Source organism: Hibiscus syriacus, unplaced genomic scaffold (genome assembly GCF_006381635.1).
Source record: "Hibiscus syriacus cultivar Baekdansim isolate YM2019G1 unplaced genomic scaffold, ASM638163v2 tig00110372_pilon, whole genome shotgun sequence".
NCBI lineage: Eukaryota > Viridiplantae > Streptophyta > Magnoliopsida > Malvales > Malvaceae > Hibiscus > Hibiscus syriacus.
The window spans coordinates 1394389-1420194 of record NW_024062709.1 but is presented as its reverse complement, the minus strand read 5'-3'; the positions used below and the strand labels follow the sequence as shown (position 1 = coordinate 1420194).

Genomic DNA, 25806 nt, shown 5'->3' with positions numbered 1-25806 from the left:
AGAAATATAGGATAAACTAGAAGTCACTCATGAAGGCACCAACGAGGTAAAAGAATCTAAAATTAGTCTTCTAACTCATAGCTATAAAAATTTCAGGATGAAACTGGATGAAGATATCAAAGCTATGAAGGATAGATTTTCCACGATTCTCAATGGTCTCAAATCATATGGAGAGATCATTCCAAACAAGAAGCTTGTGAGGAAGTTAGTTTACTCTCTTCCAAAACTTGGCAATCAAAGAAATGGCGATCATTGAGGCTAAAAACTTAAAATCCTTAACTCTCGATGAGCTAATTGGTTTCTCCTCACACATGAAATGATGCTTCAAGATGAGGTAGACCTCGAAAAGACAGACGAGGTAAAGAAGGAGACGGAGAAAAAGAAGAACATAGGAGTTGCTCTCAAATCTACAAAAGATGAGAGTGATTCGGATGAAGATGATGATGATGAGGAAATGACATTATTTACCAAAAGGTTCAGAAAATTGATGAAGCCCAACTGAGGAAGAAAATATAAACGAAATGAAGGCTTCAAAAATGAACCGAATGAGAAATACCCGATCATTTGCTACGAATGCAAAAAGTCGGGTCATGTCAAATACGATTGCCCACAATTGAATAAGAATGATCAATCAAAGAAGAAGCACAAGGCTCACATGGCTACATGGAGCGATGATGAACTGGAACAAAAAGTAGTAAACTTGTGCTTGATGGCCATCGGGGAAAACTCTCAGGTAACCTCTAACTCATCTGATTTTGAAGATTATTCTTTTGATGAGTTAGTAGAATAATATACTAGGTTGGCTTCGGATTATGAGAAATTATTTTCGAATTATAAGAAGGATATTTCAAAATTGAAAAACGAAAATAATTTCTTATCCAAGACCAACAATGATCTTGAAAGTAAAATTAAAGATTTGCAAATCAAACTAGATGAGTTTGAAAAGAAAATTTTGATTTGCATAATTTACTTTCAAAGGTTAACGATGATTATAAAAAAGAAATTGATGACCTAAAAGCTTCTTTTAATAAAGTTGGAACAAAACATTTTGAAAAATGAGAAAAATTCAAAATTTAACGTTTTTAGAAAAAGTTTTAAAAACTACAATCATAGAGGTCCCCAAAGAACCTCTAATGGAAAAATCATTAGAACTATATGGGTTCCTAAAAAAGTCATTACTACTAAAGATAAGGATATCCTATACAAATGGATACCTAAGGGGACTAGAATATTGGAGACTAATGAATATAGACCCAAAAGAATTTGGGTACCAAAAATAAAAAATTAATCTACGTTTGTAGGAAAATGAGCATTGCTACAAGGCGCAAAATACAAGTTTAAATTCATAGTAGCTTGATAGTGGATGCTCAAGACATATGACCAGAGACAAGAGCTGATTCATCAAGCTTAACGACAAAAATAGAGGAGATGTGACTTTTGGTGATAATTCAAAAGGTCACATTAAAGGTATATGTACTATATGTAATATCTCTTCTATACAAATTAAAAATGTGTTGTATGTGAATGAGTTAAAGCATAATCTATTGAGTATTAGTCAATTATGCGATAAAGGATACAATGTCTTATTTGAAACAAATTGTTGTAAAATTATTGACATTGCATCTAATCGGATTATGCTTGTTGGTCATAGAATAGGAAACATTTACATGGTGTATTTAGGTACAATAAATATGACTAACTTGTGCCTAGTTGCTAAGGATGAACATGATAGTTGGTTATGACATATGAGACTATGACACACTAGCATGAGTGTTTTACAAATGACTAATTCAAGGAGATTTAGTAAGAGGATTGTCAAAGCTAAAATTTGATAAAGATAAAATCTGTGATGTTTTTGCTAAAGGAAAACATCAAAGAGCTTCCTTTAAGTTCATTAATGATGTATCAACTAGTTGAGTATTACAATTGATCCATATAGATCTTTTTGGGCCAACTAGAACTACTAGCTTGGGTGGAAAACAATATGCATTTGTCTTTGTTGAGTTAATCGATTGACGGAATCGGCCAAGAGGGGGTGAATTGGCAATTAAAAATTTGGTGGAAGCTTTTGCAGAAAATTAAAAGAAATTGCACAACGATTTAGAGTGGTTCGACTTTATCAACCAAAGTCTACGTCCACTACCTTAGCTATCCACACTAAGGATTTTCCAACAAATTCACTAATTTGTTCTTTTTTTGAGGCCAAAGAGATAACCTTACAACTCCCTCAAGAATATACCCCAATTCTTGAGAACACTCTTTTCTCAAAGAGAAGATTATAAATTTGCAAACTTACAAGAAAACCTCACAAGGTAAGATGTTTGCACAATTCTAGAACAAGAAAAGAACACTAAAAAATAATTGCAAATGAGCACAAATAGTGTTCTTGAAAGCAAAATGAATATTGAAAAGAAAATTGGCTTGATTTGTACAAACTTTGTGTTTGATGCTTTCTCTTTTGTTTCTCTATAATTTTCTTGATTGATCAATGGCTCCAGAACTTGTTTAAATACACCTTGAATCACTTCTGAACGTTGGGAATGATTAGTGGAGATAATAGAGCCGTTAGTGTGTGAAAACAATTAAGAAAACTGGTTGGGAGCGTCTGTGCATCGATGCATGACCATAGTGCATCGGTGCATCAGTGTAAAATTTAAATATTTTGACCGTTGAAACACTTAGTGTATCGGTGCACCAAGTGTGCATCGATGCATGAAATGCATTCGATGTTTTGAAAATAGCCTGAGTGCATCGATGCATCAAATGCATTCGATGTTTTTCATAAAATCCAAGTGCATCGATGCATGGGAGTGCATCGGTGCATGAAATGCATTCGATGTTCAATTTATTCATCGGTGCATCGATGCATGCATCGGTGCATGCCTTTGAAAAATTGATTTAAGGCTTGATTTTGGTTCAAAATACTTTGTGAAAATTGTTTCAAAAATAGTTTAAGTATAAATCACAATTTTACACATTTAGTAAGGATTAAAATTGATCTTGAAAGACTTGGAGTAATAATATGATATTCGATTAATTGAATCGAATATAATTTGTAAAATTATTTGTAAAATCTTAAAATTCATTTAACTTAATTTGTTATATCGAAATATCAAAAATGTTTTCAACAATCTCCCCTTTTTGATATAACAAAACACTTGGATAATTTTAAGATTTGTTTAAGAAAATTATTTTTGAAATCTAAATTACTCCCCCTTACTATAACATTTCTCCCCCTTTTTGTTAAATCAAAAAGACTCTATAAAAAACGCTTTAAACAAGAATTTTGAAAAATGTAAGCAATTGATTTATTAATTATAAGCTTAAGCTGCTAAGATCACAATCAGAAGAGAAGTTAGCCATTAGTTTCATAATCAATATTCAAAAAAAAAAATCATAAATGGACAATTGGTCATAATGCTACTATGATGATGATGCAAAAAAATAATAAAAAAATAATAACAATGAAAATTTAAACCAAATATATATATATAAGTTCAAAATTCAATCATCCAAACATTCAATTTCAAAGTTCAAAATCCAAAACAAACAAACCAAACATATCAAACCAAGAAAGCTTGAACCCGGTCTAATCCATTGGAGGGTCGGGAGGAGGAGGATAATGAGCTCGGACTTCAAGAGTCAGAGCATCCATACGATCACGCATCTCCCTCTAAAACTCAGTAATCTGAGACTCCATGGACGCAAATCTCATATCAAATGACTCCAAGAAAGATCGAAAATAAGGTGGCATTTGATCTTCTTGCCGTGCTTGTTCCGGAGCAGGCTCATCGTCTGGTACAAGATCATCTATATCTTGCATAAGCTGTTCAAACTCAGGATCATCGTCAGCAGCCGGTGCCAGAGGATGAGGAACACGAGAAGAGCTAGGAGCAACTCGTGAGAACTAGCTCCCGGAGTTTGCTTAGATGGTCAAAAGACCCATTGACCGGTTGATTCGTTTAGTTTCCAGTCGGCTTTCTTCAAAGATGTAAGATTGGTTTGGTTTTGGAGAGGAATTGGATTATCGAGAGAGACGTTTAAACCAAGTTTGATAAATCGGTTACTAAGAAGACAACCATAAACTAAGGTTTCGATATGCTTTGAAGGAATAATATTTATGGTGTCGACAAGCTCGCTAAAAACAATATGTGGAAAATTTATTTTCTTTTTATGCTTTAAACAGTGCATCCACCATAAGTCCCTAATACGTATTGTGGAGTACCTACCTCTGGATGGTCTAAACCACCAAGAGATCATCAAATGGAGAAAACGATCGTGATGAGTACTAAAGGTACTTACACTAGCATTAGGAAGATATGGATATTTCACTTCTTCTTTCTCGTTATACAAACCATCGTCATCTAAACCAAAATGTGTGGCTATAGTCTCGGGGTCAATATGGATATATTGTCCTAAAAGGTAGGACCTAATTACTATAGTACCACATTGAGTTTGGTTTTGGATACAAACCGCATTGAAATAGAAAATGCGGACTAATTGGTGAAAGACAATAGGTTGAAGAGAAAAATTTATCAAACTTCCATTTTCTAAGAATTGGGAGGTATTCAAAATTAATTTTGATCATGGTCTGAAGTGAAGGAATACGCTCTTCCCTAATTCTATAGGATTGGAAAGATTCCATATATCTATTGTATAAATCGTCTCTACGACGCTCAGGCATATTAAAACACGATCCTAATAAACTATTAGGAAGAGGAGGAACGGGAGGACGTTTTGGCTTGACCGACTCGAAGATGACCTAGGGCGTTTAGGATTAGACATGGTTAGGGAAATCGGAAAAGAAATATCACCTGCAATTTAAAAACACATGTATGCACAAAAATCAATCCCAAAACTCAAATGAGTCCTCAATAATTCAAGGTTCTCTAAACCATATCCTAATGGGCATGTTTTGAAAACTATTTGGAATAATATTTGATAATTATAATATAGTTTTCATGAAAACAAAACAATTAAATAAAAAATATTACTAATTTTTGGAAAAAAATTCGAATTTCAGAGAAAAGTTTTGAAAAATTGTTTGTTTTTGACGAAATTGGTAGTAAAATCTAGTTTAGAACCAACAAACAATCAATGCCCGATATAATGTACGTTCTAGAACTAATTAAAACTAGTTCCAAAATCAAAAATTTGTAAAATAGAGTTTTTACCTTGAAAATTCGATTGAGTGGAATGTAGAGTTGTTTTGCACGATTTAATGATTGTAGCAGGTTTGTAGGATGAAAATCTTGAAGAATCAGATGATTTCCCGAAGATTTTGAGCAAAAATAGATATTTGAGGGAGAGAGGGGTCGAACGGTCGGTTTGGAGAGTTTTGGGTTTTAGAATAATGAAGAAGATGAAGCAATTTAACCTAAAACCCGACCGATGCATCGGTGCATGTTCTTATGCATCGATGCATATTCAAGGGCGTGCATCAGATGTATCGATGCACATTCAAAGGAATGCATCGATGTATTGTCAGATGTATCGATGCATGCAGCACATAATTGACAAAAAACTGTTTTAAACACTCAAAATGCTAAATTAATTAGCTCTAGTGGTATTGGCAACTCATATATCAAAAATTAATTGTGTTCAATTAATCAATTTAATCTTTAAATTTTATTTGAACATAAAATTAATTTTCACCAAGAATCATAAACTCCCCCTAACTAATTAACAAGAATGCAATCAAAGATTATTATTATAAGCATTTCTCATTCATTCTTAAAAGTGCTAAATAATTTTAAACACAAAGTGAAGATAGGCAGTTAAACCTAATTCTCTCTAAGTGTCCAAAATCTTTCCTTATCTAAGGGTTTTGTAAAAATATCCGCTAATTGGTGCAAAGTATCAACAAATTCTAGAACTACATCTTCCTTAGTGACATGGTCTCTAATGAAGTGATGTCTAATTTCAATATGTTTAGTTCTAGAGTGTTGGATGGGATTTTTAGTGAGACAAATGCACTAGTATTGTCACACTTGATAGGAATAGTACCTACTTCAATTCCATAATCAAAAAGTTGTTGTTTCATCCATAAAACTTGTGCACAACAACTACCGGTGAAATATATTCCGCTTCAGTGGTAGATAATGCAACACAATTTTGTTTCTTTGAAAATCAAGAAATTAACATATTTCCAAGGAATTGGCAAGTACCGAAGGTGCTTTTCCTATCTAATTTACATCCTCCATAATCCGCATCTGAGAAGGCATGCAAGTTAAAGCTAGAGTCTCTAGGATACCAAAGTCCTATACTAGGAGTGTCCTTAAGGTATCTAAAGATCCTCTTAACGGCTAGTAAATGTGATTCTTTAGGACATGATTGGAACCTAGCACACAAGCAAACACTAAACATAATATCCGGTCTACTTGCAGTTAGATAAAGCAATGAGCCAATCATGGATCTATATAATTTAACATCCACACATTTACCTCCTTCATCCAAGTCAAGCTTTGTTGAAGAGCTCATTGGAGTGTCATGAGGTTTCCCATTTTCCAGTCCAAACTTCTTGAGCATATCTTTGACGTACTTAGCTTGATTGATGAAGATGCCATCTTTTCTTTGCTTGATTTGGAGCCCCAAGAAATATGAGAGCTCCCCCATCATGCTCATCTCAAACTCACTTTGCATTAGCTTAGAAAATTCTTGGCAAAGAACATCATTAGTAGAACCAAATATTATATCATCAACATAAATTTGAACTACTAATAAATCCTTACCTTTATGCTTTAAAAATAATGTAGTGTCAACCTTTCCTTTTGAAAAACCTTTTTCAATTAAAAAATTTGACAATCTTTCATACCAAGCTCTAGGAGCTTGTTTTAAACCATAAAGAGCTTTTGTCAATTTAAAAACATAATCCGGAAAAATTGAATCTTCAAAACCTGGAGGTTGTTCCACATACACTTCTTCTTTTATAAAACCATTTAAAAATGCACTTTTAACATCCATTTGATATAATTTAAATTCATGAAAACATGCAAATGCTAATAACATTCTAATTACTTCCATCCTAGCTATGGGAGCATATGTTTCATCATAGTCTATGCCCTCTTCTTGAGTATACCCTTGAGCAACAAGTCTAGCCTTGTTTCTCACTATATTACCACTCTCATCAAGCTTGTTCCTAAATACCCATCTAGTACCTACAGTAGATTTATTACTAGGCCTTTCAACTAATGTCCATACTTTACTTCTCTCAAATTGATTTAATTCTTCTTGCATAGCCATAATCCAATGTTCATCATTTAATGCTTCTTTAATATTCTTAGGCTCTATGCATGAAATAAATGCAACATAATTACAAATATTTCTAAGAGAATTATCGAGTTGTTACCCCTTTGGATGAATCACCTATAATCTCACCATCCTTGACATAGTTGTACTCTCTTGGATAAGATATTTCCCTTTCTTCAATGGTTGGATTCTCAAGAGGATCATGAGTTTCCTCATTTTTCGTTTCTTCCTTTGATGATGGTTCTCCAACTTCATGTCTAACGTCATTTGTATTTATAACACCTACATCATCATTCACACAAGAATCCTTCCTCGGAAGGGGATTATCATCGAAAACAACATGTATAGACTCTTCTACAACTAAAGTTCTTTTATTAAATACTCGATAAGCTTTAGAATTTAAGGAATAACCCAAAAAAAATTCCTTCATCACTTTTAGCATCAAATTTGCCAAGGTTTTCTTTACCGTTGTTTAAAACAAAACATTTACATCTAAAAGGATGAAAATAGCTAATGTTAGGCTTTTTATTTTTGAGAATTTCATATGGAGTTTTCTTTAAAATTGGCCTAATCATTACTCGATTTACAACATAACAAGTGGTATTTGTGGCTTCTGCCCAAAAATATTTTGGCAAATTATTTTCACAAAGAATGGTTCTAGCCATTTCTTCTAAAGTTCGATTTTTCCTCTCAACGACTCCATTTTGTTGAGGGGTTCTAGGTGCTGAAAAATTGTGGCTAATACCATTAGAATTACAAAAATCAATAAATCCAAGATTTTCAAATTCAGTACCATGATCACTCCTAACACTAGTTATAGAGTAACCTTTTTCATTTTGGATTATTTTTGAAAATGTGATGAACTGTTCTAATGCTTCATCTTTAGTACTTAAAAATAGAACCCAAGTATATCTAGAATAGTCATCTACCAAGACAAATGCATATTGTTTTCCACCCAAGCTAGTAGTCCTAGTTGGCCCAAAAAGATCTACATGGATCAATTATAATACTCTACTAGTTGATATGTCATTAATGGATTTAAAAGAAACTCGCTTTTGTTTTCCTTTAGCACAAGCATCACAGATTTTATCATTATCAAATTTAAGCTTAGGCAACCCTCGAACTAAATCACCTTGAATTAGTCGTTGCAAAAACACTCATACTAGCATGTCCTAGTCTCCTATGCCATAACCAACTATCATGCTCATCCTTTGCAACTAGGCATAAATTAGTCATTTCTATAGAGTCTAAATGCACCATGTATATGTTCCCTATTCTATGACCAACAAGCATAATCAAAGTAGATGCAATGTCAATCAATTTTGCAAACACTTAATTTAAAAATAAGACATTGTATCTTTTGTCAAATTTATCTAATCAGATTATGCTTTAATCCATTCACATACAAAACATTATGCAATGTTGATAATCGAGATTCAGAGCACATGCATAAAGTTTTTGAAAATGTTATGCATTAAAACTTTATAATATAAAAAAATATGCATAATCATTAAGAAAAATTTAAGGTCAAAATTTTTGCAAAACCAAAGTTCCTGAAAAATCGATATCAATTGTTAAAGAGATATCAATTACATTTTAAAAACAATTTTGACCAAAAATTAATATGATGAACTAGAGTTTATAAAACATTTCCAAAAATTATTATGTTCATCATACAATATTTTTCAACATACATGAGATAAAACATAATCATTTAGAATTAAAAACCTCATGCATGCATAAACTAAATGAGCAACCAAATAAAATGAAAATATTAAGTTTAGAGGTTACCCATTCCTTTTTCATGTGTGGCTAGAGCATCTTGAATATCATTATCTTCATCACCATTGCTCCCACACACCTACAAGAGACATTTAAGTAGATTTTGGTATCCAAATTGCTTTGGATCCTTGAACATTAGTTTCAATGCCTCTTGTTCCTTTTGGAACCCATACTTGTCTAATTTTAAATTGTTTTCCTTTCTTTAAAGGACAAGTATGTTCCTTATGACCATGATAATGACAATGTGAACATATTGTCATTATTGAACTAGATGAATTATTTAGAATGATCTCTTTTCTCTTGTTAAACATTCAAGCTTATCTTTTAAAATGAAATTTTCTTTTTCAATACATTCAAATTTCATTTTTGAGAGTTCTAAATCCTTCTTCAAGATTTCATTTTGATTTTCAAAATCCATTTTCATTTCTAGAAGAAGTTTGTTTAATTTGAAAATTTAGATTTTATTTTTGAAATCTCTAACTCCTTTCTCAACATTTCATTTTGATTTTCAAGTCTATTTTAGCTTTCAAAAGAAGATCATTTTTAGCAATAAATTTAGAAATCAATTTATTGTATTTGGAGTTCATGGTCTCAAACTCCGAAAATAATTTATCATAAGCATCTTGTAACTCATTAAAAGATTTTGAATTTGATATATTTGAGTTAGAAGATACCTTTGGCTCTGTAAGAGCTAATAGAGACATCACTTTTATTGGTTCTTCTTCTTCCTTGTCTCTATAGATCTCCTCAAGCTTATCCCACATTTCCTTGGCACTTAAACAAGAAGAAACTCCTTTATACACATTAGGATCAATTGCATAACACAACATGTGCATAGCCTTTGAGTTTTGTTGAGCTTCCTTTCGTTCTTGAACACTCCAATTCTTTACCTTCTTAGTAGGAGAGGAATATCCTTTATTGATTATCATCCAAGTTTCCATATCAAATGCTTTGATGAATATCATCATACACCTCTTCCAATGATGATAATTTGTTCCATTGAAGTGTGGAGGCACGTCAATTGGTCTGGATTCTTCCATGGAGAATGAACCGGAAGTGGACGCCATCTTTATCGATTTAACTCTTCTCGGATCTACTCAAGAGGCGGTTAAACCTTCAAATGAGTTAGGCTCTGATGCCAATTGTTGAGTTAATCGATTGACGGAATCGGCCAAGAGGGGGGTGAATTGGCAATTAAAAATTTGGTGGAAGCTTTTGCAGAAAATTGAAAGAAATTGCACAGCGATTTAGAGTGGTTCGACTTTATCAACCAAAGTCTACGTCCACTACCTTAGCTATCCACACTAAGGATTTTCCAACAAATTCACTAATTTGTTCTTTCTTTTGAGGCCAAAGAGATAACCTTACAACTCCCTCAAGAATATACCCCAATTCTTGAGAACACTCTTTTCTCAAAGAGAATATTACAAATTTGCAAACTTACAAGAAAACCTCACAAGGTAAGATGTTTGCACAATTCTAGAACAAGAAAAGAACACTAAAAAATAATTGCAAATGAGTACAAATAGTGTTCTTGAAAGCAAAATGAATATTGAAAAGAAAATTGGCTTGATTTGTACAAACTTTGTGTTTGATGCTTTCTCTCTTGTTTCTCTATAATTTTCTTAATTGATCAATGGCTCCAGAACTTGTTTAAATACACCTTGAATCACTTCTGAACGTTGGGAATGATTAGTGGAGATAATAGAGTCGTTAGTGTGTGAAAACAATTAAGAAAACTGGTTGGGAGCGTCTGTGCATCGATGCATGACCATAGTGCATCGGTGCATCAGTGTAAAATTCAAATATTTTGACCGTTGAAACACTTAGTGCATCGGTGCACCAAGTGTGCATCGATGCATGAAATGCATTCGATGTTTTGAAAATAGCCTGAGTGCATCGATGCATCAAATGCATTCGATGTTTTTCATAAAATCCAAGTGCATCAATGCATGGGAGTGCATCGGTGCATGAAATGCATTCGATGTTCAATTTATTCATCGATGCATCGATGCATGCATCGGTGCATGCCATTGAAAAATTGATTTAAGGCTTGATTTTGGTTCAAAATACTTTGTGAAAATTGTTTCAAAAATAGTTTAAGTATAAATCACAATTTTACACATTTAGTAAGGATTAAAATTGATCTTGAAAGACTTGGAGTAATAATATGATATTCGATTAATTGAATCGAATATAATTTGTAAAATCATTTGTAAAATCTTAAAATTCATTTAACTTAATTTGTTATATCGAAATATCAAAAATGTTTTCAACAGTCTTGGTAGATGATTATTCTAGATATACTTGGGTTTTATTCTTAAGTACTAAAAATGAAGCGTTAGAAAAATTCATCACGTTTTCAAAAGTAATCCAAAACGAAAAATGTTACTCCATAACTAGTGTTAGGAGTGATCATGGTACTGAATTTGAAAATCTTGGATTTACTGAGTTTTGTAATTCTAATGGTATTATCCATAATTTTTCAGCACCAAGAACCCCTCAACAAAATGGAGTTGTTGAGAGGAAAAATCGAAATTTAGAAGAAATGGTTAGAACCATGCTTTGTGAAAACAATTTGCCAAAATATTTTTGGATGGAACCCACAAATACCGCTTGTTATGTTATAAACTTTGTAATGATTAGGCCAATTTTAAATAAAACTCCATATGAACTTTTCAAAAATAAAAAGCCTAACATTAGTTATTTTCATCCTTTTGGATGTAAATGTTTTGTTTTAAACAACGGTAAAGAAAATCTTGGCAAATTTGATGCTAAAAGTGATGAAGGAATTTTTCTAGGTTATTCCTTAAATTCTAAAGCTTATCGAGTATTTAATAAAATAACTTTAGTTGTAGAAGAGTCTATACATGTTGTTTTCGATGATAATCCCCTTCCGAGGAAGGATTCTTGTGTGAATGATGATGTAGGTATTGTAAACACAAATGATGTTAGACATGACATTGGAGAATCATCATCTAAGGAAGAAGTGAAAGATGAGGAAACTCATGATGTTCTCAAGAATCCAACCATTGAAGAAAGGGAAGTCTCTTACCCAAGAGAGTACAACTATGTCAAGGATGGTGATATTATAGGTGATCCATCCAAAGGGGTAACAACTCGATCTTCTCTTAGAAATATATGTAATTATGTTGCATTTATCTCATGCATAGAGCCTAAGAATATCAAAGAAGCATTAGATGATGAAAATTGGATAATGGCTATACAAGAACAGTTAAATCAATTTGAGAGAAGTAAAGTATGGACATTAGTTGAAAGACATAATAATAAATCTACTGTAGGTACCAGATGGGTGTTTAGGAATAAGCTCGATGAAAGTGGTAATATAGTGAGGAACAAAGCTAGACTTGTTGCTCAAGGGTATACTCAAGAAGAAGAAATAGATTTTGATGAGACATACACTCCCGTAACTAGGATGGAAGCAATTAGAATGTTACTAGCATTTGCATGTTTCAATGAATTTAAATTATATCAAATGGATGTTAAAAGTGCATTTTTAAATGGTTTTATAAAAGAAGTGTATGTGGAACACCCTCCAGGTTTTGAAGATTCAAAATTTCCAAATCATATTTTTAAATTGACAAAAACACTTATGGTTTAAAACAAGCTCCTAGAGATTGGTATGAAAGATTGTCAAATTTTTTAATTGAAAAAGGTTTTTCAAAAGAGAAGGCTGACACTACATTATTTTTAAAGCATAAAGGTAAAGATTTATTAGTAGTTCAAATTTATGTTGATGATATAATATTTGGTTCTACTAATGATGCTCTTTGCCAAGAATTTTCTAAGCAAAGAAAAGATGACATCTTCATCAATCAAGCTAAATACGTCAAAAATATGCTCATGAAATTTGGATTGGAAAAGCTTGACAAAGATGAAGGAGGTAAATATGTGGATGTTAAATTGTATAGGTCAATGATTGGTTCTTTACTTTATCTAACCGCAAATAAACCAAACATTATGTTTGGTGTTTGCTTATATGCTAGATTTCAATCATGCCCTAAGGAATCACATCTACTAGCCGTTAAGAGAATCTTTAGATACCTTAAAGACACTCCTAGTTTAGGACTTTGGTATCCTATAGACTCTAGCTTTAACTTGCATGCCTTCTCTGATGCGGATTATGGAGGATGCAAAATAGATATGAAAAACACCTCCGATACTATCCAATTCCTAGGAAATATGTTGATTTCATGGTTTTTAAAGAAACAAAATTGTGTTGCATTATCTACCAGTGAGGCGAAATACATTTCAGCTGGTAGTTGTTGTGCACAAGTTTTATGGATGAAACAACAACTTTTAGATTATGGAATTGAAGTAGGTATCATACTTATCATGTGTGACAATACTAGTGATATATGTCTTACTAAAAATCCCATCCAACACTCTATAACTAAGCACATTGAAATTATACATCATTTCAATAGAGATCATGTCACTAAAGGAGATATAGTTCTAGAATATGTTGATACTTTGCATCAATTAACAGAAATTTTTACAAAACCTTTAGATAAAGAAAGATTTTGGACACTTATGAGAGAATTAGGTTTAACCAACCTACCTTGACTTAGTGTTATAATTTTAGCACTTTTAATTAGAAATGAAAAATATGCAAATAATATTTTTGATTGCATTCTTTGCTAATAGTTAGGGGGAGTTTATGATCTTTGATGAAAATTAATGGTATGTTCAAATAAAATTTAAGGATAGTTTTATTTGATTGAACATTGTTAATTTTCGATCTTTGAGTTGCCAATACCACTAAAGCTAATTATTTAGCATTTTAAGTGTTTAATACGGATTTTAACATTTTTATGCACAATACATCGATACACTTTGACAGTGTATCGATGCATCCCTTGAATATGCATCGATACACTATGAAGGTGCACCGATGTATTCCTTGAATGTGCATCGATACACTCTGCAGTGTACTGATAAACTCGTCGGGTTTTTGGGTTTAAATGCCTAATTTCTTCATTCTTTCAAAACCCCTAAACTCAAACACTCCCTCCGTAACCCTCAAAATCGCCCAAATCTCCAATCTTGCTCAAATCAACAATTACAAGTTGGAATCCAATTGTTTTTCAACGTAGAATTCTGCTAACTTCACTAAAATCATGCAAATAACATCACACTCCTCTCAAATCTAAAAATCTTCAAGGCATTTTTCTAAAACTTCTATTTTATTAATTTTGAACTTAGGAGTAGTTTTAATTAGTTCTAGGATGAATTAGATATCAACATTTGTTAGATTGTAGTTTAGAACTATAATCTACAACTAATTTCATAAAAAAACAATCAATTTTTCAAAAAAAAAATTAAATTCGAAATAATTTTTTTTTGTTTTTTGATTCTAAAGTTGATGTTTTTTATTTAATTATGTTGTTTTTGAAAACTATATATTAATTTTCAAATATTATTTTTCAAAATAGTTTTCAAATTTTGCTCACTAGGATATTTTTTAGAGAACCTTGAATATTGAGGACTCGTATTGAGTTTTGGGATTGATTGTATTGCATACATGTGTTTCAAAATTGTAGGTAACTCTATCAATTCCGACCTTCAATCATGTCTACACGTGCTAGGTCATCCTCTAGTCGTTCAAACCAAAACCGACCTCCCATTCCACCTCCACCTCAAAATCCAAATCCAAACGACCCTAATATGACCATTATAAACTGTTTTTTAATATGTCTGGTCGTAGACAAGATCTCTACCATAGGTACCAAGATTCATTTGAGTCATATAAAATATGGGAAGAGCATATTCCCTCTATGCAAACAATGATTGATATGAATTTTGAATATCTTCCTACCCTTATATCCTGGAAATTTGATAAACTTTTTCACCTTAAACTGATTGCCTATCATCAACTAGTTTGCATTTTCTACTCTAATGTTGTATGTGTCCAAAACGAGTGTTAAACTGAAACTATAGGGATTCGATATTATCTTTTAGGTCAATTCATTTATATTGACTCCGACACAATCGCTTTCACCTTTTGGTTAGATAACGTGGGTCTACATAATGAACGAAAAATGGCGCTACTCCTTATAAAGCTAAGGCTAGTGTAAGTATCCTAAGAACTCATCACGAGTGATTTCTTCACTTGATCATCTCTTGGTGGTTTAGACCATAGAGGTAGGTACTCCTCTCTTAGAGTCTTAGATTTATGGTGGATACATTGTATCTAACATAACAAGAAAATAAATTTGCCACAGATCATTTTTGGTGAATTAGTAGACACCGTAAACGTTATCCCATCCAAAAATGTTGAAACTTTAGTTTACAGTTATCTCCTTAGTAATTTGTTTATCAAACTCGGGCTTAAGGTTTTGCTTGATATTCTCATCCCTCTCCAAAACCAAATAAATCTCGCATCCTTACAGAAATCGGGATGGTCCGAGGACAAGGGTCAATGGGTTCGATCCATCGAGAAAACATCGGGATCTAGCTCTTCGTGAGCTCCTCTGGCAGTGGATGAAGATCCAGAGCTTGAAGCTCTTACGTGCGATATTGACAAACACGTACCCGAAGATGATCCGACACGGCAATAAAGTCAGATGCCTCCATATTTCCAATCGTTTATGGAGACTCTTGACATGAGGTTTACCTCCATCGAGTTGCATCTAACTGCTAACAATAAAGCGATGAATCATCGTTTCGATGCTATGGAGGAGAGGGTCGACGCACTTACACGTGATGTGGCAAATATATGGGCACATTTATCACCTCCAACTCCACCGATGGACGATTAGATATTTTTCTTGCGTTGTTTTCTTAGGTTGATTGAACATAGAACTTATTGTTAAAACAATTTGATGTTTTTGGATTTGTTTGATATGGATGTTTGGATACTTGAACTTGAATGATTATATATATTTGGTTTTGAGTGTTTGAATTTGGTTTGATTTATTTTTTATCTTTATATTGGTTTTATTATTATTTGCATCATTTACATATTAGTTGATATATGACCAATTTACCATCTCACAGTATTTATGAATATTGATTTATGGAACTAATGGCTAACCTTTCTCTTGATTGTGATCTTAGCTGCTTAAGCTTTAAATTTAAATCAATTGGCTATAGTTTTACAAAATTGTTTAAAAACATTTTTAGAGTCTTTTTTGATTTAATAAAAAGGGGAGAATATAATAAGGGGGAATAATTTTCAAAACTGATTTTAAAAATGATTTTCAAAGAAAATCTTAAAATAAAAAATCTTAAAAATTACTCAAATATTTTGTTATATCAAAAAGGGGGATATTGTTGAAAACATTTTAATGTTTCGATAACAAATTAAGTGTTATTAAATTTTAAGATTTTATAATTATTTTTAAAGCATATTCGATTAAATTATTCGAATATCAAAATATTACTCAAGTTTTTCAAAGATCAATTTCAATCCTTACTAAAGTGTAAAATTGTGCTTTAAACTTAAAATATTTTTGAAACAATTTTTTACAAAGTATTTCGAACCAAAATCGAGTCAAAAATCAAGTTTATAAAGGGATGTACCGATGCACTCATTGATGTATCGATGCACACCCTAATTTGAATACTTTTTGTGTACCGATGCACAACCATGCATCGATACAATCCTGATTTTATTGAAACATCGAATGTAATTAGTGTACTGATGCACCCCAAGTGTATCGATGCACTAGGTCAACTAACGGTCAAAATATTTGAATTTTACACATGTGTATCGATGCACCCTTGAGAGTGTACCGATGCACTCACGCTCCCACCGGATTTTTAAATGATAATTACTCAATAACGGCTCTATTGACTTCACCAATGATCCCCAACGTTCAAAAGTGATTCAAAGTGTATTTAAACAAGCTTAGGAGCCATTGATCAACAAGAATTAAGAAGAGAAGCTAGAGAATCAAAGAGAAAGTCTTGAACTTATCGTTTGAGCATTTTCGAGCCTATTTTCATTCAATATTCGTTTTTACTTTCAAGAACACCATTTGTGCTTAAATATTTTATATATTATAATAAAAATAGACAAGCGAGGACTTAAATATTGGCCAAGTGAGAATATGATAAAACTTAAATTGCTTAAAAAATCTAATATATTATTTATAATTAATTTAAGATTTAATATTTTTAAATTAAATTCATTTATTAATGAATATTATATATATGAAATTATATTTAAAATTAAATTAAAAATTTATTTAACATATCCAAACTCACAAGCACAATTTAAAAGCAGAAGATAAATTTATAATTTTAATCTTAAATATTTTTTCTTACGATTATAATTTGAATATTAAATTATTTTTAATGATTTCATATATATAATCATTAAAAAATAAATATGAAAACAATAAAATTAGTTTAGAAATATTAAACTCTTAAATTAATTATAAATAAACTATTATATTTATTTTTAGTGATTTAAGTGTTGTCATATTCTCAATTGGCATAGATGTAAGTTTTTGGTTATCCTTGTTTTTAATTTTTTTTATCATTAACTATATATGTAATATTAACTTCAAGTTGGATTCCCTTGGGTGTCAAAACTCATCTTCATTTATTTTCAATTCAATTCAATTCAAAAGGTGACACGTGTCACCTTTTGATTAGATTGAAAATTTATTAAATTAATTAAACTAAAATTGAAAAACCCTCTAATCAGACTGTGACATGTGTCACAATTTGATTGGAGAAATGAATTTATTAAATTAAATTGAAATTATGACCTAATTAAAATTTAAGAATTAAAGTTAATATTGGTGATCAAATTGATTGATTCTAAAATTTAGGGGATTTAATCTATAAATTTAATACATGTCTAGAATAAAAGATTTTAAAGTTAGTACTCAAATTAAGGCATTAGACAAATTAAAAATAGAATCAGGATCAAATTGCATCAAATGAAAATTCAAGGAAACAAATCATATACAAGTAGTGACCAAAATGGAAGAAAACAAAGCGGGATTCCAGCACTGCAAATACGTAACTTTACAAGAACTTGCGCCCTACTTATACCAATTTTGTTAATCGCCACTTTAATACCTTCGTTAAATGTTAAGAGCATATTACTATATTGAAACTATTTAAATAATTCACTGATCATATTGACGTAAATTTGAAAATGGTGGTCATTAAGAGACCAAACCCATAGTTGGGTGATCATGTATGTACTTTACACCAGCGTTTCAAATCGCGGTCGCGTTTTCGGTTATTTCGGATTTACGTGAGTGCAGCGTCGCGGGCGCTATTACGGCCATCGCGGACAATATTGCGGCCGTCGCGGGTAACTCGGACGGTGGCAAAACCGCTATATTACGGCCGAAATCGCGGTCGCGGACCGTTTTTTAAAACCCAACTTTACACATTAAAATATTAAAAATTATTCGTATGGAAAGAGTAATAAATGTGGATTTTATTCACCTCAATTGGCATTATTAAAGAGATGTAGTACACCAAAATGAAAATATAGAAAAAAGAAAAGGAATTTAAAAGGGTGGAAGACGACAAGGGTAAATGCAAAAGCAACCACCCGGCAGACAAGCTCCATTAGCTTCAGCTCCATGCTTTTGCTTACACAAGCTCAAGCAATCCTTGTTATGGCAATTTTGCATTTTTATTCCTTCACTGCAACTGTCTGCTACCACTTCTTTTCCTGGCTTTTTTTTTTTAACAAATAATACAAGGTTAAATAATGTATGAATAGAATAATTTAAAAGAAATGAGAAAACATAAATAATAATGAAATTTTACCCCCAACGAAAAGAAGAACGACAATGAAAAGAATAGCAGAGACTTGGAAACTCTTCATGGTTTTCTGTTCTTTTCTAAATCTTTTTCTTCTTTTATTTTATTTTTTGTATGAAAAAAAAAAAGAATTGCTGTATACAATATTAATCGGTAAGAAATCATGTATTTAAATCATATTTACCATATATTTCAAAATTTATTATTGCCAAAAGAGCAAATAATTGGTAAGAAATCATATTCCATATACGTTAAAACGATTGTATATTTTATAACATAATTATTTTTTTTTGATCAATGTGAATTATTAATATTATCGACTTAATATTCGATTGTACCTAAAAAAAGATAGAGAAACGTACAACTCTTCAATCCAAACCAGTACTTGTACATTATTCTTTATTTTTTAATAATACTTGTAATTATTATATGTAATTTGAGGTGGCAAACGAGTCATTCGGGGCGGGTTCGGGTTATTTCGGGTTTAGATCTAATCCGGGTTGGATCGGGTCATTTTGAGTTTCGATTTTATTCGGGTCTACAATAAGTCGAGTCGGATCAGGTCATTTTGGGTTTCAATTTTATTCGGATCTATAATAAGCCAGGTCAGTTCAGGTATCGAGTCAGACCAAATTGGATCGTTGATTTTCACGTTGGATTAATATCCGACCAAATATTTTTTGTTTGAGTCAAATTTAGATCTTTGACGTTAATTATAAATATAATATTTTTTATTAAATTAAAAATATATTATTTATGTTTGAATAAATATATTATAAATATATTTATAAATGATATTATATTATTATATCATCGATAATATTTTAATTTTAAATTATAAATAAAAATAAATATCTTTATATTGTAAAAATAAGTTATTTGTGTAGTATAAAAATAAATTACTTTTATATTAAATTTAAATAATTTCATTTTTTCATATATAAAGAAATTAAAATAATTTGTAAATTAATTTAATAGTTTTGGAAAATTATTTTCGTAGTTCTAAAGTAAAATATTAAATTAATAATGAGTTAATTGTATTATATGTGCCTAAATTATGACTCATTTTAATTGGTCCTTAAACTTTAAATATTTCAATTTCTTCCTTAAATTATGACTCTCATTCTAAATTAGTTCTTAAACTTTTGAACATTCAAATTTCATCCCCAAACTATGAATCTCATTATAAATTGGTCCATGAACTTTTAGATATTTCAATTTCATCTCCAAATTCATCTAAATATGTAACTCATTTCAACCATAGTTTAACCTATATTTTATTTTTTTCTAAACATATAATAATATAACTTGCCTGATGATTTTATTAAGAAGATATATGATTAGTATATACAAATAATTCATCATTTGATTTTTTTGAAGCTATAATTTGATTTAAATAAATTGAAAACCAATTTAATAAGTTATTTTTGTATTTTTATACACTTTAACTCAATTAACGGGTTAAAATTGGGTCAATATCCAGTTTAAATCGGGTTTTGGTAAATTAAATTCGGGTTACTTTCGGTTTGATTGCTTTTGGTTTGGCTAAAATTTGGGTCAGTTTTGCTTCGGTTCGGGTTACTTTCAGTTCAACTAAAATTCGGGTCGGTTTCGATTCTATTCGGGTTTTCGGGTTTCGAGTCAAATTTAGGTCATCATATTCGAATCTATTTCGAGTCTCAGTTCAAATAAATCGATTCGGATAATCGGGTTCAAGTTAAATTTACCAGTTGTATATGTAAGGCAAGTGTGTATGTACATATTGCTACCATGACTTCTATACTTTATAAAATTGAAGTATTTGATGAGATTTTCAACGCTTTTAAGTGTTCTGATCCTAGTTATATTGTCTTCCTGAATCTTGTTTAATTTTCATCACGTAATATTCTTTTGATGATTTTATATTTTATAAAATAATTAATTTTCAATTAATGTGAACTAAATTGATTTAATCTAAATCAAAACTTGTGCATTATCACATGTAAGTTCAATGCACACGTATGTTGTAATCATGACTTTTGCAAAATTGAGTCTTTATAGGATTTTCAAGGTTTTTAGATTAATAATGTTCTCTTCGTGAATCTTGTTTTATTTGCTTATCACCGTGTAATACTGAAAATTGTGTATGCACACGTAATAATGTTGTCTTTATAGGAATTAGGGTTTCAATATTTGTGACTGCCATAAGTTTTTTAGCAGTGCTAAAATTATAGATTTAAAAATATTTAGGAACAAGTTAAGTTGGATATCGGATGGTTTCTCACATGGTGAGATATGATTGTAAATGAGATTTCCAGAAACTGTGGGAGATAATATTGGTTTGTTGTATGCAGTAACCTTTTTTTTTTTTTAATCTATTTCATCCGAGGTTGAGGGCATATATGTAGAAGAGACATTATTGTATATGTGCATTAATTTATTGGAGTTTATATGCATAAGACGGAAGAAAGTGCAGATGCATTGCGACACATGGCACATTGTTGGTAAGATTTGTGGGATTTATCGACATGTGTGTGACAAATACTTGGTAAATTAGCTTTTTTTGCTTGGTTTCCTAGCATATAGGAGATAAAATCAGTTATGCTCCATTCATTAGAAATCCGATCCGTCGCAGTTTCGTCTTGGTCCACTTTATTACGATCTCATTGGGAGAAATGAAAATTAGTAGCACTCAAAGTTACTTGAAATTATGTTCACAAAATTGCATCTTCCTGATTGCATTGAGCTCAGCTGTTACAGCGACTCATACAACTGACATTCATATGTTACATGTTCGTTTGATTTAATAATTGGACTTGCAGAATGATTATATGATATCTATAGTGTCCTAGCTAGTGTGTATACCGCATCCGTCTGCTGCTATTTAACTTTGACCTTTGGATGCCATTGGCTCTATTCAAATGCCTTGAAATTCTCTGTTTCAAGTATTCTTTTTTGTTTCTCGAGTTTTATGGCCAAATTCTCAATGGAGGAAAGTAGACCTGGCAGTGTAATTTGTTGTGTCATAATCAGGTTGAAGGTATTTTGTATATGTATAAATTGTGATATTAGTAATTCATATCAAATAGATTTTGAAACATCCGTGTATCTGTGTCATGGTTATGTTGTTTTTGTGTTTTATGCTGTGTTGTTTATTGCCAGACTTTATAAAATAGCAGTTATTTGAGCTGTCTCTTTGTACTCGAAAAATTGTAATGGTTTCTTCTTGCTTTGTATTTTTTAAAGTGTATTTCGTGAAAATGCACAGGTTACTACCTTACCATGTTGTAGCAGATTATGAAGCAGAGGAGGACGATAGAATTCTCGATTCTGACGCAACTGGCCAGATGCCATCTCGCTCCCAGCAGTGGGATCACAACATTGCTGCCAAAGTTGCAGAGTTCACAGCCACGTTCGAGAAACAGGCACTTGCCTTCAATATAATATCTCGCAAACGAACTGCAGGGGAATTTCGATCCGAGGAAAGGTTGATGGTTGAGCAGGCTCTTTTCCAGGAAGAGAAAAGAGCCATGGTGGAGTTGAAAACAGAAATAGAATCTAGGGAGAAGGCTGGTCGGGCGGCTCGTGAGGCTAAGATGCGAATGGCAGCAATGGTTCAGGCAGAGCAAGCTCGAGCCGAATCCCAAGCTCAAGCTGAAATAATGGACCGAGGCCCTATAAGGGCAAATGCACTTGGATCTGAGGGAGGCAACCTTCCAATTAGTCATGACATTGGGGAGCAGTCACAGGGTGTGAACCCTGATGAGATGATGAATGGATGGGGGAACAATGCACAGAGGGACGAAAAGGAGCCATCTGAAGATTTCTTGAACGATGAAGAGACTGACAATGGAGATATGGGGATGCAAAACGAATGCAGATATGGGGATGCAAAATGAATGGATGTCAATACCTTAGATAAAGCTCATTTTTGCATTTCTTAAAAGGACCAAAATGAAATAGGGATAGACCAAAATCGGAATCCAATTTTACCTTATATTTAGGGATAATTGTAATAATTATATGTTTGGGTTGAATTAGATTTAAGTTTAGGGTAAAAACACCCTACCCAAAAAATAATGTAATTATGCCTTATATTTAGGGATAATTGTAATAATATACCTCTATATTTTTTTCAATTAGATAATATTTTTAACAAATAAAATTAATATTTTTTATAAATATATTTGTTTTGAATTGAGTTGAGTTGAGATTTTATCTCAAAAAGACAGATCAGATTTGAGTTGGGTGAAATCATTCTAAACCAGGATCAACTCAGACTTCGAGTAGAGTATGTATATTTTTCTAGTTAGATCAGATTGATCAGACCCATGCCCAACCCTAAAAAGGAAAAGAAGGCAAAATGAACTCAAAACTTACTCCAGATGATTACTCAAACTCACAACATTTGCAATTGTTTTTCTATCACTGGAAGTAATCAACTTGGTACAAAAGAAAAACAGTAGAAAAGAAAAAGGTCCCCAAGACAGGGAAAACTCGATTTCTAATTTCTATAAGAAACAAGGCACTCGCCAAGCAAGAGAAAAGTAAATAACAAACCAATATAATGGTGCCTACTTTTCCCTTTTCTTTTTCTCCCACACATCTCATTCTCATGCACACAGATGGACAAGTAAGCAACATATCATCCAACATTGAACTTAAAGCCAACCAAAGGAAGGAGAAAGAAAAATGAGGCATTCCTTTAACCTCGAATCGAAGGAAAAAAACAGGGGACAAAACCTTCATCGATACCTACAAAATGTTGGGGAGCTGGGAATGCAATCTCTGCTGCAACTCCTTGATCTTCATGGAAAGCTCCAGTTTCTGCTCCTTGTAGCTCTGCAACAAAAACTCTTTTCCTTCTATTACCTCTTTTAACTCTCCTACTTCTCTCTTCAGCATCTCGATTGTCCCCCCATCTCCCCTCCCTTCTCTGGGGAGCCCGAGTTGCTTTCCGCATCAAGATACCCATTGGCATGACCATTTCTTATGTCAGATGGCCATGCTGTATCAGTTGATGTTTTCTTATTTGTGCCAACATTTCCTACGCATTGATCTGCATTGCCTTCTTCTGCCTTTGGATTTTTCTCTCCGAGTCGAACAAGTTTCTATTTGCAGCATCCAGCTGTGATTGTAAGTCAGTTGAGTGTGCCACCTGAGCATTCAGTGAGTTCTGAAGCTCCATAATTTGATTCTGCATCTCCAAAACCATATCATCTCTTCTTTTCAGCTGTTACCTTAGTTTTTGTATCACTTCCAGCTTGCTGAATATGTTGGAGACTGATTCTGAGACACATGGCGAGTCAGAGCAGTTAGACTGATGTAATGGCTTTGGAGGTAACTCAAGACGATCCATAGATGATGCCCACATAACACCATTATCCTTGTTGAAATCAGACGTGGGAACTGTCACCAGTGGGAGAGCAACTTCAGGTTCGGGCAGCATCTGACCATTGGGTAGGTGCTTCTCGCCAATGTTTTCAGCTCCTGTTTTGAACCCAACTTAAATGAGAAACCAACATATCAACAGAATATTAGAGACACACACATACTTCAACTTTCACTACTGAAAAATGACAAAGCATTAGAGAGTACATGAATTTAAGACTAGCCAAAGTAAGAATGGAAAGAAATAGAGACCTCCAAAAGGACCTTGCCTCCCGATATGAAGAGGACTTATGTTAATCTACACCATAATCTTTTCTAAACTACCACTGTCGGTCACAAATTAACACCTCAAGGCTCCAAGTGGGTATGATTGGAAACAATGAAAAACTGAAGTTGCCAAGTATATCACTCAAAGGCAAGGAATCCAAAAAAGGCTCAGTAGAAAAGGAAATGACTTGTTTCTTCCAATTCCGGCCAATAGGTGACTGTTTGCACAAAGAAAGGAGTTTTGCAATAGAAAACGAACTAGAGGATCATAAAATTCAATTTCTTCACTTTTATCATCCCACTCAAAAGACCAAAGCACGGGAAGGTGAAAAATAAAAAGTGCTTGTTTATCAGAAATGCTTTGGAGATCTCAAACAGTAACATGGCTGCATCACACCAGACATGCAGTTGAAACAACCATCATCTTCTTCAGTGAACGAGTACATGTTTGAATGTAAGCGGAAACCCGATGATCTACTTCTGTCAGAAGCTCCATTCCCTGTAATGAACTCTAAATTTATAAGCAGTTTTCAATACAAATTATTGGAGCAACAGATGTCAATATACCTTTCAAGCTGGCAGTACCATTATTCTGTTGCTTCGCATCAATTGCCTGCTTCAGCCTGTAACCAAGTCGGACTGATAAGGTACTCAGCAAAGCACCACCAGCAATGAGAATCCAAATTCTCCCCTCACCCTGAATTTTTTTGACTTCTGACCCCTAGATACCCGACTGCTGCTTATATTCATTTTAAGGGCAAGTAGGGGTCAGATGGGAAAACTCTGAATCACCCAAGTATGGCCTACGGTCAGAGTACAACATGCAATTACTATTGATGTAAAACAAAAGTTAGATACTTTGATGAAATAGCATCAAGAGAGCAATAAGTTTGACTTCTTCACAATAAACAAAAGTGGTCCTGAGACTTAAATGTGAACCAAGTATATTTATGTAAGATTTTCCAATTGAACAACTTTTTGAGATATTTATGTATACTTTTTACTTTTTGTTGATCGTTCCATAGGGAAAAAGTATATGTGGCTCATTGTGGATAAGCTTTTTTCACAGGAAATCGAGTCAAAGTCATACATCACATCCAAGATCAAAAATATTTTGAAGACAAAACTTTCCCCGCGCTATATGCTTTATGCAACAAGCTACATAACCAAAAAAAAATTAAGCTGTTCAACTTACAACAGAGTAGGTTAGTCTCTCTAAAGTGAAATATCACACATAGTTAGAATGTTGAAAATAAAAATGCAAACATCAACATCTCAAGCATTACATGTTTAAACCATATAATAACGTTTAAAGTCTTATAATTCTACCTGATTTAGGCAGTCCAGTGGCTTATAAACCCTAGACAACATCTTAAAAAC

The 25806-nt window shown here is 32.5% G+C and overlaps 1 protein-coding gene and 1 pseudogene across 1 annotated transcript; one reads left to right on the top strand and one right to left on the bottom strand.

Moving 5' to 3' along the window:
* Window positions 1–715: 715 nt before the first annotated feature.
* LOC120121388 lies at window positions 716–25797 on the bottom strand (annotated as a pseudogene).
* On the top strand, window positions 21686–22667 carry LOC120121389. Its single transcript, XM_039140746.1, has 2 exons — window positions 21686–21808; window positions 22037–22667. Exon 2 carries the CDS (start codon window positions 22116–22118, stop codon window positions 22665–22667), a length of 552 nt encoding a protein of 183 aa, XP_038996677.1. The 5' UTR covers window positions 21686–21808; window positions 22037–22115.
* Window positions 25798–25806: the final 9 nt, after the last annotated feature.